Source organism: Vigna unguiculata, chromosome 10 (genome assembly GCF_037176805.1).
Source record: "Vigna unguiculata cultivar grain cowpea cultivar isolate G323 ecotype 2 chromosome 10, ASM3717680v1, whole genome shotgun sequence".
NCBI lineage: Eukaryota > Viridiplantae > Streptophyta > Magnoliopsida > Fabales > Fabaceae > Vigna > Vigna unguiculata.
In genome coordinates, this window is record NC_140801.1 from 11,278,010 (window position 1) to 11,294,648 (window position 16,639).

Here is a 16,639-nt window from a genome sequence, read left to right on the forward strand (position 1 = left end):
AAATTATTTTTTAATTTAAAAGATAAAAAATATACTTTTCTCTTAAATCTCATATGTGAAGAAAGTTGAATGAAGGAGTTTATTTTGATTTTCTCTTTAATTTTTTTGTGTATTTAACTTTTATTGCATCTTTGGCTTGCCAACTTATAAAAATATTAAATAATGAAAAAATCAAATTGAACTTTTTAGAAGAAAATTAAAAATTAAATTAAATAAAAAATATCAAATCATTATAAATATAAATACCAAAAATGTCACCAAACATGTTGTAAAACATCAAAATCATTAAATCATAAACGAAGTTGAAATTCATCAAGGACCCACAAATTTCATCTAAAAAAGTTTTATTGAGGAATCACAGCATAACAAGATAAATAACAAGATAACTTTTTTGTTGGATAGAAGGAAACGAATGATGATAATAATATATATTAAACCATAGTGTTTAATATTTTCTAATTAATTAAAAATATTAAATAAATTTAAAAAATAATGATAAAGCAAGAGGGTTAGGAAAACGACAAAAGCCAGAAACCCAGTGTCAGACCTACCTGCAACCCAGGGAGAAAGAAAGGAAAAGACACACATAAATACACATACTATACATCAGCCATTACCGGGAATAGCCGGTGGCTATCCCTCTGAAAACCCTATAGGGTCTTCGTCCTTCTAGTGTTTGCATTTTGTTTCTTGTTTTCAAGGGAGAAGAGAGAATCTGTGTTGTTCACTCTGAGCCACGACACTGTACCCAGAGATAAACAAAGAAAAGACCAAAGAAGGAATTTGAGTGTGCCTGCTGTGAAAACCAAAACCCAAAAACCACACACACAGACACAAAAACCTTAACTTAATTCTCCTTAAAATCCCACTTCACGTATCCAACAAACTAGTATATAGTTACATACATAGAAAAAAAAAACTAAATCACTGTCTTTCTCTATCATGCTTCACTATAACATCAGAATTATACACACCCTTTCTTTCTTCCTCTCCTTTTATCGTGACTCCGCACACTCTTCTCTACCTAACTTGTGCTGAGGAGCTTCATTTTCAGCTTTTGTGTGTTTTTTTGCTTGGTTTTGTGTTTCTATGGCTGAGGGTTTTGAGGCTTACCATGTGCCACAGCAAAGCAGAAGAGATAAGCTAAGAGTTGTGGTGACACAGAACCAACATGGTCTGGTTGAACCCTCCACTTTGCTTCCTTTGTACGACCCTTCTTCGTTCATATCTTCTGATTTGTTAACGAGCTTCCACAGCAGCCACAAACACAACTTGGGTTGTGGTGTGAAGGAAGAACGTGCAAATTTGATGATGGGTTTTGCAGGGAGAGGAGGTGAAGGTGGAGGAGTCATGAACAATGGCTCTTCTTCTTCTTTGTGTTGTTCTTCTAACTCCTCTTCGGTTTCTTATTTGGATCCCGAATCGTCGTTGCCTTTGAACCAAGCTACAATTCAGGTCATTAACAACAACAACAACATGTTTCTTTACCAAGCACAGAACCTGGGAGAGTTTGATCAGGGCTATAACAATAACAACGGTAGTGAGATCATGGTGTTTAAGCCTGAGCCTTTGTCTTTGTCTCTGTCATCACATAGCAACGGTGTGAATCTTCAGCGATATGGATCTGTGGTTTGTGGTGATAAGGTTGGTGGGGTTGGTGGGGGTGGTGGATGTGTGGTTTATGGTGGTTCTGGTTTGAATGAAGTTTCTAGGTGCACGGTGCCTATGGGGCCATTTACTGGCTATGCTTCTATATTGAAGGGATCGAGGTTTCTGAAACCTGCACAGCAATTATTGGAAGAGTTATGTGATGTTGGTGGAGTCTGTGCTGAAAAGATGGTGGCTGATGCATCATTGATGGAACCTGTTCCTCTTCCTCCTCCTGAAAATTCAAGTGAAGATCTACAAGGGGATCACGGGGGTGACCAGGGTCGCAAAAAGTCAAGACTGTTAACTATGCTTGACGAGGTTTGTGTCTTTTGTGTTAATCTTTTCTGATGTTGTTTGATGAAAATTTTGGCGAAGGGGTGTTACTTTTATCTGTTCATGTTTGATGTTTCTGATGATTTCAATTTTAGTCCTTTGGTCGAGTTACTGTTCTAGTTTAGGTTATGCAGAAGAAAAATGTATTTTTGTTAATATCTTTGAGGTTTTTAAAAGTTTGATTATGTTAATGTGTGGCTAGTGATTCCTTGAAGGTTGCTTAGATTCTTATTGATTGCATTGAGGAAGTGTGTTGTTATTTTTTGTGATTATGTCATTGTAGTTTATCTTTTTGTGAATGGTGTGCATCATCAAGATTCTTGTATTTTGTGTGATGGATGGCCTCGGTGAACTCAATTGTCCTTTTGGAAAAGTTAATGGGAGGGAATATATGCACGAAGATTGGGATTGTAAAGTGTCTGTCAACTATATAAAGATTTGTAATGTGTGACTATGTCACCCAGTTTGGGAGGGATAATTTGCCTAAAGGTGTTGAAGGAATCCATCGGAAAAGATTTATACTCCTAAAAAGTGTGTGGTGATATGATCATGAGGTTCAAAGGTTAAAGAAACTTACATACTTGGATTGCAATGTGTTTTACCTTTATGTAAAGTTGTCATTATTTTTTTATTTTTAATTATTGTTTTCACATACAAAATCACGAATCATGATACAATTTAATCTTTCACTAAAGGGTGGGTGTATTGATTCTGGATTGGAATTAGGATATTAGATGTTTATTTGTTACTATTTTTTTTATTTCACTGTATTAATGATAAATGGTAGCATGAAATGAACAAATTTGTGTCATACACATGGTTTGTGATGTTTAAAGACATGCAATTTAAGTCTCTTATGAATTTGAATACTTTTAATTGAGTTCTTATTAATTTTTTTTTACTTTTTTACTAGTTAAAATTTCTGTATTTTTCAATTGAGTGTATGTTATTTAATTTTTTTGATAGTTAGTTGACATGTGAGGGTTGTTTTGCTTCTTCGTCTTTACTTATTTGTCTCATGTATCCATAAATGTAAGGTTTGTGTGGTTAATAAAAAATGATGTTGTGCTATTAATGTAAAAGGAAAAATCAATTTGTTGAAGTCAACGTGGTGGTTCCTTGATTGCTATAGGCGATGACATTGAAGTCATTGGGGAACATAACTATCTCTTTATCCAACATGTTTTTTTATTAAAACAATTAAGGTCACTTACATTAACAACAATATTGTTTTATATAATCATAAAACTTCACATTTCTTAACATGTGAAGACTAGTAAACAATGTGATGCAACAAGATAAATCCAACTATAAAAAGAATTAAACAGTAAGAACTGAATTAGGAAATACAAAAAATTGAATACTCAATAGACAAAAAAAATTAACAGAGACATAATTAAAAATATCCAAATTTAGGAGAACATAAAACTTAATTAGTGTTTGTACTACGCCCCTTTTAAGATAAATATGAGTGCTATGTTTGTACTATGTTAGTTAACAGGTGTCCTTGAAGATGATTAAATCATTTTAATTTTTCTCATGCATTTTTTTTTCTCATATTGTTCTTGGGGGATTAAAACTAACACAAAGGGTGATATATTATTGATAAGGTATATATGTTTACTTTACCACACTGAAAATGTTTATTCTGCCATATTTTGTCTCACCTCATTTTTCACTTCACAGTTCCTGCTTGTGTTTGGTTCCTTCGCGGATCACATCAGGTGTAGAAATTTTGATAAACTCTTGTGGAATAATTTTAATGGTGTACAACGAGTCTTTTAAGTTGAAGGGGTGTTGTTAGTATACAAATCATGACGATGACCATAAACTTATATGAAATTAATAGTACAGTTCAATATTTCTTTTTCTTTGTAAAAATTACGTTTCATGTAATCTCATTTTGAAAATTTGTTAATAATTTCAGTGATGTGAAACTGTCTTATTTTTCTCTCTCATTTAGCTGGTCTTCCAAACAATTAAAAGGTGATCACTTTCTCTGATATGTAATGACTCATTTGGAGGATTCAATGGATCAAGTAAAAATGTGAGGCACTTAGAAGATCTGTCTTAGAAATTCAACTCTATGAATTTATAATGGATGTAGTTTCTTTCAGATTATTTCTCTGATGGTGTGAACTTTCTCTATTTAGATAACAATATACTGCATATCTTTCAATTCTCCAATTTCTGAATTTGCGGCCAGCTTCAGGCAATCCAAGTAATTGGTGCAGCATTAGCTGAAATTCCAAACTCAGAAATGTCTGAATTTTTAAAATATATATCAGCCAGCAAAGTTGATACAAATTTTATGATTCATGCTTTCCGACTGATTGGACTTCTTGCTATCAATTTTTGCACCAAATTCAATGGCATCCACCCTATATCTTGGTCGTTTAGGTTCAAAGTTATTGGATGTAAAGGCTAGGAAATTGACAAGTTTGTGAGATTCAAGTATAGTTCTGTTGTATGTGATTTTAATTTAATTTGTTTTCCTTCTTAGATTGTCTTGGTAAACATGTTATTTACAATGTGGAGATTCAATGTGAATGACCTAGAGTCATGGGTATTTGTTAGGGACTTGTGGTATTATGGGGTGCCTAAGTGAGTATAAGATGTTTGATGGATTGCTTAAGTGTCCTAATTGTGATTATCTTGCTGCTCATTTATCCTGAACAGGTTTACAGGAGGTACAGGCAATACTATCAGCAGATGCACGCAGTAGTAACATCATTTGAGTATGTTTCAGGCCTCAGCAATGCAGCTCCCTATGCAAGTTTGGCCATAAAAGCCATGTCCAAACATTTTAGATGCTTGAAGAATGCAATTACTGAGCAGCTTCAGTTTGCAAATAAAGCTCATTTTCACATCAGCAACAGGAAGGATGAATCTTCAAGGTTTGGCAACAGTGATAGAGGCCCTTACAGCCAAAGGCCAGGGTTTCTTGACCACCAACCTGTTTGGCGGCCTCAAAGAGGACTCCCTGAGCGTGCTGTGACTGTTCTCAGAGCATGGTTGTTTGAGCACTTTTTGCATCCGTAAGTTCCATTTTTTTGTATGAATCACTAGTAACTTCTGGCTAGATCTACCTCCTTTAAAGTAAGCCAACTTGCTTAAGAGGATAAAGTAATGTTGATGAGAAAATCAGCACTTAATTTTGCGTGAACATGCATAACAGCAACTAATGATTTTCTCATCAATAGCATACATTACTTGTTCACCCTTTAAGTGAAGTCAAATCTGAATGTGCAGGTGACTTCGTGATCTTTTTGCTCCCCGGCCAAAACCAAGCGTTATGCATCTATACACATTTAGCTCCTTTAGTGTATTGTGTTTTGTTAACTTAGTTATTCTTTTTCTTTTCCAGTTATCCTACTGATACGGACAAGCTAATGTTGGCTAAACAAACTGGTCTATCTCGTAGCCAGGTAAATATTGTTGATAACCAACATGTAAGCGTGTTTTGGTTTAACTTATTTTTGAAGAAAATATTCACATGTGCTTGCTAGTTTCATGAGTGTATTTCTCAAAAACTTGTCGGTACCCAAAATGCACAGTTAATCTTTTCATTCTTATTGATCAAGGGATTTGTTCTTCTAATGTTTGGCAATTTCTATGTGTGCAGGTGTCTAATTGGTTCATTAATGCAAGAGTAAGGCTCTGGAAACCAATGGTGGAAGAAATACATATGCTAGAAACTCGGCAGGGTCAAAAGAATTCACAGAAGGAAGAACATAGCAGGAACAAGTCAAGTGATCAATTACCGTCTGATAACTCCATTGTTTCTGAGAATCCATCTGGCTCAACAGAAAAGTTTCAGGATACTCCTTACAAGCGAGTTACAGAAGAACTTCCTAACATACCAGTTAGGACTCAGGAACAACTGAATCTTCCCTGCACAAGCAATCAGCCAGGGGGTGTTGGAGTGAGCATGGGTGGCAGTGCAAGCAATAATGTATCACTCACACTAGGACTTTATCAAAATCATGGCATTGGTTTGGCTGAACCTTTTACCCTGAATGCAGCACAGAGATTTGGTGTTGCTCTTGAAACCAACAATGAAGGCTATGTGATGAGTGGATATGAGTCACAGAATAGGCATTTTGGAAGAGATGTCATTGGGGGGCAACTGGTGCATGACTTTGCTGGCTGAAGGTCCTCAATGTCTAATAACTTGCATGGACTTTTCATTTGATTTGGGTGATATACTAAACATGTTTCTGTTGTGCTTTCATGAATTATCCAAAGTTGGTAGAGGGATTGGAATGTTGCACTTTATGGTGATACTGGCATTGATGAATGAACCTTCCAGTTAGGGGGAGCAGATTAACAGATTAACAGGTCTTTCTATTGAACTCACTTGTATGAAGATTGTAAAATTATTGTGTAAATTCATTTGAGGTTATTACTGGGAGTAAATCCAAATGCTCTTTGCTTTTTAAGCTGTTTGTAAGCTTTTCTATTTTATATTTTCATCCAAACCAGGTAATTGAATTTCAATTTGTAATACTTAAAAATCATGTTAGTTATATTGGGGTTCTTTACACTTTAAATGTAGTTCCTATATATTTGGAATTTGTGATCCTAATATTCACTAAGAAGTCGCATTTGGTTCATCGTTTGGATAATTGATTTTAGTTGGATAATTGATTTTAGTTAAATTAATTTTTGAACGCAGAAACAAGAATTAATTGTTATTCAATGTAATTTTTTTTATTTTTTAATTAATTTTGAAAATTGAATCTGAACTGATTTTTTGTTAAAAATTAATTTTACATTAATTTGATAAGAACTAAACATGTCCTAATTGAAGTTGTTTATTAGACAATCCTTTTAATATATTTCCTAATTAGCTACTTCCTATCAAGTTCCTTAGATCTCAAAAATGGGATGAGTTTATTGTGTTGGTTCTATTATATAGACTATGTTAAGAATTGGATATGTTTATCTAGGACTGATTAGTGTGTTTGAAATAAATTCAAAACGAAAGAAATCAATTAATTTTCACGGTCAATGAAGTAAACAAGTTATTTTTAGTTTTTCATGACATCATTATGATTCACAGAAAGAATTAATTCTATTTTTATCGATAGCCCATTATTGGTCTAGTGAACTTTAAATTGGACCGATTAACTTACAAGCTTAATTTTCTTTTGGAACTTTGTTATTGTACTTTCAAGATTTTTTTAACACCTCCAAATTTTACGTTCATTATCATTATGTTCCTTCTGAGTTAATTAGGTAAGTAATAATTACTACTTACCAAATGTATTTATTGCGTTAATGGTTTATAATTACTGAACTGAACTGCCAAGTCACTTTCACAACAACATTTCCGCTCCAATAGCATTCTTCTTTCACCGCTTTCTTTTTCTTTTTTTTTTCTAAACAACGTTCTTCTTCGTGAGTTGTTCTTCTTTTCCTTTTAGTTATCTTTTGGTTTATCTTCATTTTTTAGCCCACTTCCTTCTTTCTCCTTATTATATCATTTGTTCATTTAATTTTTCAGGCAAACCTCGTATTTATTTTTCTTGTGTCTTGCATGTCCTGGATTTCGAAATCCGATTTGAAAAAATATCAAATTTGGAAATTCGGTTTAGGTAAGCTCCAGATTTCTAAATTCATTTAAGTAAATAACTCAATTAGGAATGCGTCGACTTTCGAAATCTAGCTTGTAAAAGTATCCGCTTCCAAAATATGGTTTATAAAAATACCGACTTTCAAAATCCCGTTTGTAAAAGTAACGGTTTTGTAAATCCAGTTTAGGTAAGTCCCGAATTTGTAAATCTGTCTAAGTTAGTAATACATCGAATTTCAAAATTCGGTTTAGAAACTTAATAGATATCAAAACCCATTTCAGAAATGTACCATATTTCAAAATCTGATTTTTAGAAATTACTAAATTTCGAAATCTAATTTAGAAAATTATTAAATTTCGAAATTTAATGAACTAGATTTCAAAATCCAGCTTTTCTAAAATTTTTGGATTTCAAAATTCTATTGGGAAATCCAACGGATTTCAAAATCCGGTTCACGATGCTCTCGGATTTCCAAATCTGATTTATATATATATATATATATATATATATATATATATATATATATATATATATATATATATTAAATTTTTTAAACTTTTTTATATATTTATATTTTTGTTTTGTTGAACTTTTTTTCATTTTATTTTATTTAAAGATTTATTGTTTTGTTATATTTTTGTTATGTTTTTTATTTAATTTTTTAGAAACTTTTGTATTTGTTTTTGATTTATTTGTTTTATTTTTTTTATTGTTCCTAAAGACTTATTGATTGTTTTTGTAAATTTTTTGTTGTTTAAAAAAATTAATGATTTATATGGTTGTCTTATTTTTTAAAAATTTTATTTATTTTGTGTGTTATTTATTCATTCGGTTTAAATTTAGTTATTTGTTCGGTGTATTATTTTAATGTTTGATTGAATTTGTTTGTTATGATTTTGGAATTTTTTAATCATATATATATATATATATATATATATATATATTTAATTTGATTAGTTTGTTTTGTGAATTAGTTGATGTCCATTTTAGTTGTTATTATGTTAGTGTCATTTTGTAGGTGATTAGAGTATTCTTATCTAAAATGGAAGATTTTCCTTTAAGTTTCGTGAATTCACAAGTAAATTTAAGTTTCATATCATATTTATCTTCTTTTATAAATGAAATGTGCGAGAGAGATTATACAGATAATTTACAACTCATGAGATTTTCCCACTCATGATGAGTTAATTCAATGGATTTGAGGGATTGCTTTTAATCTTAGTTTTATTATTGTGATTATAAGATCTTATAAAGCTAATGGTCAACCAGGAAGAAAAAGTATGTATTGTTAGGATGTGAAAGGGGTGGAAAGTATAGAAAATACAAATCTGATGTTCAATCGAGTATATCTGGCACAAGAAAATGCGATTGTCCTTTTATAGGCTTAAATACCTTTTTCATCCTCATTTTCGTAGTGTTTGTTGCGAATGGTCCTCATTTTTACCAAATGTTTAAAATGGTCCTCATTTTCGCAATTTGTGTTTAATTTAGTCCTTTTCTGTGATGGCGTTTAAATCAGTAACGGAGCACTGTTGAGGTGACACTGTTTGTATTACGTTGTACTGGGTGTATTACGTGTACTGTATAGGTGTAATAATTAGATATTTAGGGATCAATAGGTGAGCTAGGGTTTTGAAAATGAAATGTTGGGCAGTTGGTGAGTTGCTGCAATCTTCTTCCTCCATTCCCAATTCGTGTTGCTACAATCTTCTTCTTCCTGCAATCCCATTATACAGGTATGTCACAGTCCCAATCTTCTTCCTTTAGCTTTGGTTGTAATCGTTGAAGGCAACAGTGTTGTAGCACTTCGTGCAATGTTGGTGGTTCAACGAGAAATGGATTAACTCCGATTTGTAACTGCGGAGAGATGGCAGCTTTGAGAATGGCAAGAACTCCAAAGAATGTTAGTAGAAAATTTTGGGGTTGTCCCAATTACAAGGTGAGATTAATTGTACAATCTATTTTTTTTTGTTAATAATAAATTGGTTTTAATTTTTTGTTTGTTGATTGACAAAGTGGTGGTTCCAATAATGTGGGCTGTAACTTCTTCAAATGGTGGTGTGAAGAAGATGTTGATGAAAGGGATGTCATCATCATGACACAAAGGAGGCAGATTAATGATTTGGAGAATTCATTGAAGGTTGCTGAGAAGAGGCTGTAATTAGTAATAGGGTTCACTTGTGTTCTTATTATATTTTTCGTAGTGTTATTTTGTGTAATCTTTTAAAGTCCAATTTGTTTTGTACTATTGTGAAATGAAGAAATGAATTAGTGTGGTTATGTTTATATTAGTCCCAGCTTGTTCAAAATTACATGTTAATATGAGCATTGAAATAAGTGATATTGATATAAGCTTGGAAAAAATGAAATTGATCTAAGTGTGGAAGAAGTGAAATTCATAACATTAAGTCATCCTCAATGTTTGGCAAAAGTGAAATTCAATGAAGTTTGGGAAAACTTAAAATACATATAATTGCATACTAAGGTTAAGTAATTCTACATAAAAAATTCTAAAAAATAAACAAGACGTATGATGCTGCTAGCATGCCCTTCTCCTAATCTACAATTTCATCCTAAATTGTTGACATGGTTCGTCTAAAACTAGTAGTGGTGCTGCTTGACTTTCATTCTGTGATTGTGGTGCCTGGGTTGATTGACTCTCCACTTCACTCCATGGTGGTTGAGTTGTTGGAGTTTCAACTTGTGGTGCAGTCTCAGCAGGGTTAGCATGGTCAGCATGTGGTGCATTCTTAGTAGGGTTGGCATGGTCAACATGTGGTTCAGTTTGTGCATGTGGTGCAGTCTCAGCAAGTGTTGCAGTTTCCTTAGTAGGAGGTGCATTTTCCTCAGCTTGTGGTGCAATTTCGTCAGCAGGTGGTGTAGTTTGCTCATCCAGAGGCTTCTCTAGAGAATTGTTCCTATTATGGTCAATTTGACGGCATATGCTACATTTTTTCTATGACCTCCTTTGTTGATTTGTGTGTTATACTTTCTTAACTCCCACTCTTCCAACCTTCTTTTTTTCTTGGGTCTTCTTGATAAGATCCTCTTATGTGATGGGTGGATGTTAGGGTAGGAAGTTCTTTCCCACAGGACCTCACCATTTACTGGAAAGATGATGGATTGATATGTTTCTTCGTAGGTGGACCTCCTAAACCATATTGGTATGAAGTCCTCAGCATTGACATTGATAAAATTCATTGCTGCAATAGGATGGCAGCAAGGGATAGCAGTTGTAAGACCTAGGAAAATAATTATAATTCTAAGGGATAATTGGATGCGAGGAATATTAATTGAATTGATATACAAGTTCATAACAAAGGTGGAGAGTAACATAGTTGGTTAGAACTTTGCCATGGGATTTGGAGGTCTTGGGTTTGATTCTTGTGTGCACGTTAGAATAATTATAAATTTTCTATTATTTTATAATTGCTTAGGATGTGCTCATGTGTGTGCTTGAACGTGGAGTATGCCTATAGGAACTTAGCAATTTTAATTGCCACATTTAGGAATATTGTTTTGGTTGCTTTCTTGAATGCAATGAATATGCGAGTACATTGTAGTTTTGTGGTGCGTGTGGATTAACAAGAAACACATGATGGTTATATGGGTTGGAGTGTTATTTGAGTCTTGGGGGTTGTGAGTTGAAATCTTGGTTAGAAAAAAAGGGGGAAAATAAAGTCTATTTTTTTTAGTAAATTCGTGATATGCCTAGGGAGGCGAAAAGTTGAGGCAGATACATTGTATCTGGACACAAGCTGAAAAAAAACTGCAATGTTCAGTAGAAGTGAATATGTGAAAATTATGCAGTACAACAGTAAGTTTTTTATTTTATTTATTTTTTTCATAGTCTGGTAAGGGAAAGCAAAGGGTCATTTTTAGCTAAGTTAAAAATTGGAATTTGGGGCTTGGGAGAGAGGAAGAAAAACGTAAGTTGGGAGCAAAGGAAAGAGGAACTGCAGAAAATAGTGGAGGTAACGTTGGATTGAGAGCGAAAGAGGGTAGATCAAGTTAAGGTGATCGCATTTCAAGAATTCTCGGTAAGGGGAGCTACACCTTATGTTTATGATTTATTGTTTATGAGAATAATGTTAAAGGTTTCAATGGGATGGTGAATTGTAAAATTGGGATTAAGTTTTTGCGTAAGGGGCGCTACACTTTATGTTTATGATTTATTATTTATGAGAATAATGTTAAAGGTTTCAATGGGATGGTGAATTGTAAAATTGGGATTAAGTTTTGGCATAAGGGGAGCTACACCTTGTATCTATGGTTATTTGTTTATATGATGAATGTCTTGTATATGAGATAAGAAGTGTTTATCCTTGTGGTAAAAGAATGTTGGGTTTTTGGTGTGAGGGATGCTAAATCATTTTCTTGATATTACATGATTGTGTGTTGAGAAATGATTGTAAATTGATTTATGGGATGAAGGAATTGTGAAATGCATCTTTGGGTTATGTTTTGGTGTAAAGAGGTGTTAAGTCGTGTTCTCATTATTTTTGTGATTATGTATGGAGAATTAGTTGCATTTGAAAATATGGAATTATAAAGGGGTAATTTCGTTCTTATGGATGGAGATGATAACAAGTTTCTTTAATGGTTGAATTCATGATAGTAGTGCTGTTTGGGATTAAGTTTAATGGTTGAATTTTTAAATTTTTTTTAAATTTTTTTTAATTTTTACATTTGTCTCTTCATAGTTGTGCCACGTGTCAATTTTGACACGTGGCACAACTATGAAGTGACACGTGTAAAAATAAAAATTTTTAAAAAAATTTTAAAAATTAAAAAATAAAAATAAAAAATATTAAAAATTTTCAAAAAAACTAGAAATTGACACGTGACGTTGACTTTAACACCGTCTGGTCAAAGTTAACGATGAGGACCAAATTGAGTCATTTTTAAGAAAATGAGGACCAAATTGAGACAACGAAAAACTTGAGGACCAAATTGAAAATTCATGACAAATAGAGGGACCAAAAGAGTAATTTAACCTATTTTATTTTTTGTGTCTACAATTGCTGTCAAATTTTTTTGTGGTTAATATGAGATGAGATAGATGGAAAATTCGTTTTTGAGGATGGGGTTAAGATGTTTAATCTAATTACTTTAATTTTTTTTATTTGGATGAATCAATGGGGAAATTAGAGATTTTGATCTTCATCTTGTTACCATGTGAATTTATTTGAGGTTGAAGCAATGGTTGTAAATATAACTTGTTTTCCTTTGGAGTGTTAATTATGGTTGAGGTAAGCATGATTTTATATGGGTTTTTGGTTGAGGCTGCAAAATTTTGTAAAGTGTTGAACATTGGTGGTAAGTTTATTAGAAATTTGTTTAAAGTATTTGATGAACTCAATTTTATCATTTAGAAAAGTAGAAGTGAAATGTTGTATGAACTAAAATTATTTTGTTGTTGTTCTTGAGCATATGGGGAATCCATGGTGTAATAGCAATTGAAGATGTTTTCTTATGATGATGAAATTATGATTTGTGTTGGAGTACTATGAATTGGTTAAATTTGGGGTCTTGGATAAAGTTAATGGAGTGAGTATGGTTCCTAAGGGTACTATTAATTTGGGTTCAACAATAGTAAGATTTTTTGAGTTTATTGAGAATCCATCAGTTGTGTCAATGCTTAGGTGAATTTTAGTTCTTGGTTTGCCTCTTTCATTTTTCAAAGCCAAATCAACAGGTTGTTGTAAAATACCCTAGTCACTTGTGAAACTCATTGTTTTGACTCTTGCGCATTCGAAGCCAAATCTATAGGTTGTGGGAGAATCCACTGGTCACTTGTGGGACTCGCTGTTTTGACTCTTGTATATTCGAAGTTAAATTCACAGGTTGTGGAAGAATCCACAAGTCATTTGTGGAGCTCGCTGGTTCACATTTTTGTTTTCTAGAGCTAAATCCATAGGTTGTGGAAAACTCCACCGGTGACATGTGGAACTTACTGTTTTGTTGTCGTGGTTTGTTTTAAAATGATGTTGTTGCTAGTTTAAAAAATGTGTTGTTTATGTACTATTTAGTGTAGAATTGTTAGGTGAATTGTATGTTATTATCCTTAAGTGTAAGGGAATAATGCTTGGGGTTATGCTAAGATAATGATTTATGATTAATCTGATGATGATGCGACACGATATGATGTAATTGCATGATGAGTCGAGGTATGTTTGATCATGTGTTGAGGTATGATATGTATAGGTGTATGTATGTGATGAGACAGTATGAACTCTTTGATAGCTGTAAAGCTAGGATGGTTTCTTTACCCAGAGGACTTTGTCGAGTCAGGGTAAAGGGGTTTCGTTCCCTTGTAAGTCTTTGGCATAAGCTTAGCAAGAGTGCTCCACTTAAGGCTTTGTCGAACGGGTGGAGTTGTTGCTAGTAAGTCTATGGAAAGCAGGGGAATGGACTTTTCCTAGAGGTGTTGGTGCGCAGGAAAGGTATATTGGTTAGCTATGAGAGAATGTAATACCGTTAATATTACTTGGTGGTAATATTTTGATGAGTTGAAGTTGTGGTGTTGAGAACACTTGAGTGAATTTTGGTGAGAAAATACACATTTAACTTGAGTGCTTTTTTTCATAATTGAATGTCTTGTGAATTCAAAAGATTAACTCATGTGTGAAAAATAGAAACTTTCTGTTTGTTTATGCATGGTAATTTGATTTCTAGAATATTGATTTGTCTCAAGTAAGGTTCATTCCTTTGATCCAATGTTGATGTGAAATGAAATACCTCAGAACAAGTTTTGAAATTACTCAATTTTGCCCAGGAGTGCAAAGGGATAAGTGTGTGGGTATGATGAATGCGTATTTTTGCCCTCATTCAGTGTTTAATTATGGGTATTTAATTGAATTTATGTGCTTAAAGAGTGATTTAATTGATAATTCTGATAATTAGGCTGTTTGAGCTTGTGTGATAAAAATGTGTTAAAAAGTGATTTTTAGCTGCATAAATTATTTTTGGATATTTTAACATTTGTTGATGCAGTTGAAGTTAAGATTAAGCTTATTTAAAGGTGGGAAAATAAATTGATTGAAATTACAAACACCTATAAATAAGGCTGAAATTTGCAAAGTTCTGGAAAAATCACTTCTACACCCCCTAAATTACATATGCACTCCCTTATTTCCAAATGGGTCTCACAAAAACCTTATCTACACCCCTAATATTTCTATTTACACACCTCCTTCCACTCAAAGTTCAGCCCCATTTATAAGATGCGATGTGGCAATCCTTCACTAATAAAACTGTCCAACCATGTGTTGCCACGTGTCACTATCCTATCACATTAAGCAGAACTAATGGAATGGTGCCACGTTATCATCTCCTCCATCTCTCACATGAAACCCTAACCCTAATTTTCTCCTCTCCTTCCATTACCATGGCAGCCGCCACCCTTGTCGACAGCAAGTTTTCCGACCACCGTGAGCCACCAGCACCTCCATCAGTTCGCACTGTGCCGTCAACGTTCCAGCAGCCACCAGCGTGACCAAACCTGCAGCACACCGCGAGCAACCTACGAACCAGATTCCTGCACCTGTGCCAGTGTTTCTGCAACAACTCACCATCTTCTCCGTAACGCACCACCTTCGTGCATCCATGGAGTCACGGCCATCACTCACCTCGCCGGAGAAGAAAACGCAAAGCTTCCTCGTGCAAGGAAACCATGGCAGCAGTGGAGACGTTCGTGCAACAGCTACAACAGTTCGAACCTTCGAACAGATTGGGAATGGAGCAAACACGAGCCAACGAAGCTTCCCTGTGACACACCTGTAACCATCCGCGAATCCAGATTTCACGCAGTAGCACCACCGTCAGCCGCAATCCATGGTGGAGGAAGGAGAAACATGGAGGCGAAACCCTAATTCTGATATGAGAGAAGGAGAAGGCTGCCACGTGTCATCCTATCAATGGAGAGTCAAATAATCAACTAGTCAAAAGTTGGTCAAAACTAGTCAATGGAGCAGCTAAACTGGTCAACAGGTCAACTGGTCAAAACAGCAGTCAACTTTGGTCAACTCTGGTCAAATTCTGGTCAATATTATAAAAATGGTCAAATAAAAGGGGCAGAATTGGAAATTGGACATAAATTAAGTTGCTAATTAATTAAATAAAGATAAAATATTTTAGCAACCGAACAGATAAAGTTCAAGTCCGATTGAAGCCTATATTAAGAGGCCAAGGGAGAAGTAGATGGCGAACAAGCTCGGCACGTCAGAATTAAGGAACCCTTAGGGGGACCTAATTTCTTTCTCTCCCTTTTCTTCTCTCTATTCTTCTATTTTTATTTTGCATTCATGGAGTTCTAAACTTCTTGGGTTGATTCCAGTGTAATTTCATTATGGATTCTGAGGTTAGAATGAATTAATTTCTTTGTTCTTTTTACTATTGTTGAGGTTTTAATTCATCTATGTCTTTTATCTTTGAATCACGTAAAAAGTAATGATTTTAAATAAATATGCATGTTGATCATATGAGTTCAAGGGTTTTTAAATTTAATTGAGACTTTACTTTGATTTTATTTAGAAACTTTCATGTGATTAAATGAGTTTTTACCAATAATTGAGACTTTACTTTGGTTAAAGGTATTTACTATAACAAAAATTAATCGAGACTTTATTTTGATTAATTAAGCTTTTTATTTGGTGAGGAGATAAAAGAATAGACATGATTAGGCAAAGTAAAATTTGATTGAGACTGTACTTTGGTTGAATTTACTGTGGATAATCTAAAAGTTCTCACTTTTAATTGAGATTGTACTTTGGTTAAAAGTGAGAACGCCAACAAATTAATTGAGACTTTACATTGATTAATTTGTAAATCTCAACAAGAATTAATTGAGCAATAATCTTTAGATGACCGATGATGAATCTATTTTGAAAAAGTAATGGAATCAATCTATTTTCTTTACTATTGTTTCTATCTTATTTTATTTTTTATCTTAATCCTCCCATATTTTTATTATTTTATTTGACTAACCGTTTTGTATATATTTTATAAGAACTAACTTGTTAAAAATCAATTCCGTGTGCGTTGGGAGATGACTTTGGGTTACTTTACCCTTTTTA

General features: G+C 33.6%; 1 protein-coding gene across 1 annotated transcript; it reads left to right on the forward strand.

The window, feature by feature from the left end:
- Positions 1-621: 621 nt before the first annotated feature.
- Positions 622-6,425, forward strand: LOC114167019 (BEL1-like homeodomain protein 9). The gene is made up of 5 exons (XM_028051920.2): positions 622-1,968; positions 4,663-5,021; positions 5,351-5,411; positions 5,609-6,138; positions 6,232-6,425. Exons 1-4 carry the CDS (start codon positions 1,090-1,092, stop codon positions 6,134-6,136), a joined length of 1,827 nt encoding a protein of 608 aa, XP_027907721.1. The 5' UTR covers positions 622-1,089; the 3' UTR covers positions 6,137-6,138; positions 6,232-6,425.
- Positions 6,426-16,639: the final 10,214 nt, after the last annotated feature.

Excerpts from the sequence above, each read along its gene's own strand:
- LOC114167019 (XM_028051920.2), top strand. The coding sequence starts at position 1,090 with ATGGCTGAGGGTTTTGAGGCTTACCATGTGCCACAGCAAAGCAGAAGA. Across the intron at positions 1,969-4,662 it reads TGTTAACTATGCTTGACGAG|GTTTACAGGAGGTACAGGCA; the intron begins GTTTGTGTCTTT and ends TATCCTGAACAG. Across the intron at positions 5,022-5,350 it reads TTTGAGCACTTTTTGCATCC|TTATCCTACTGATACGGACA; the intron begins GTAAGTTCCATT and ends TTTCTTTTCCAG.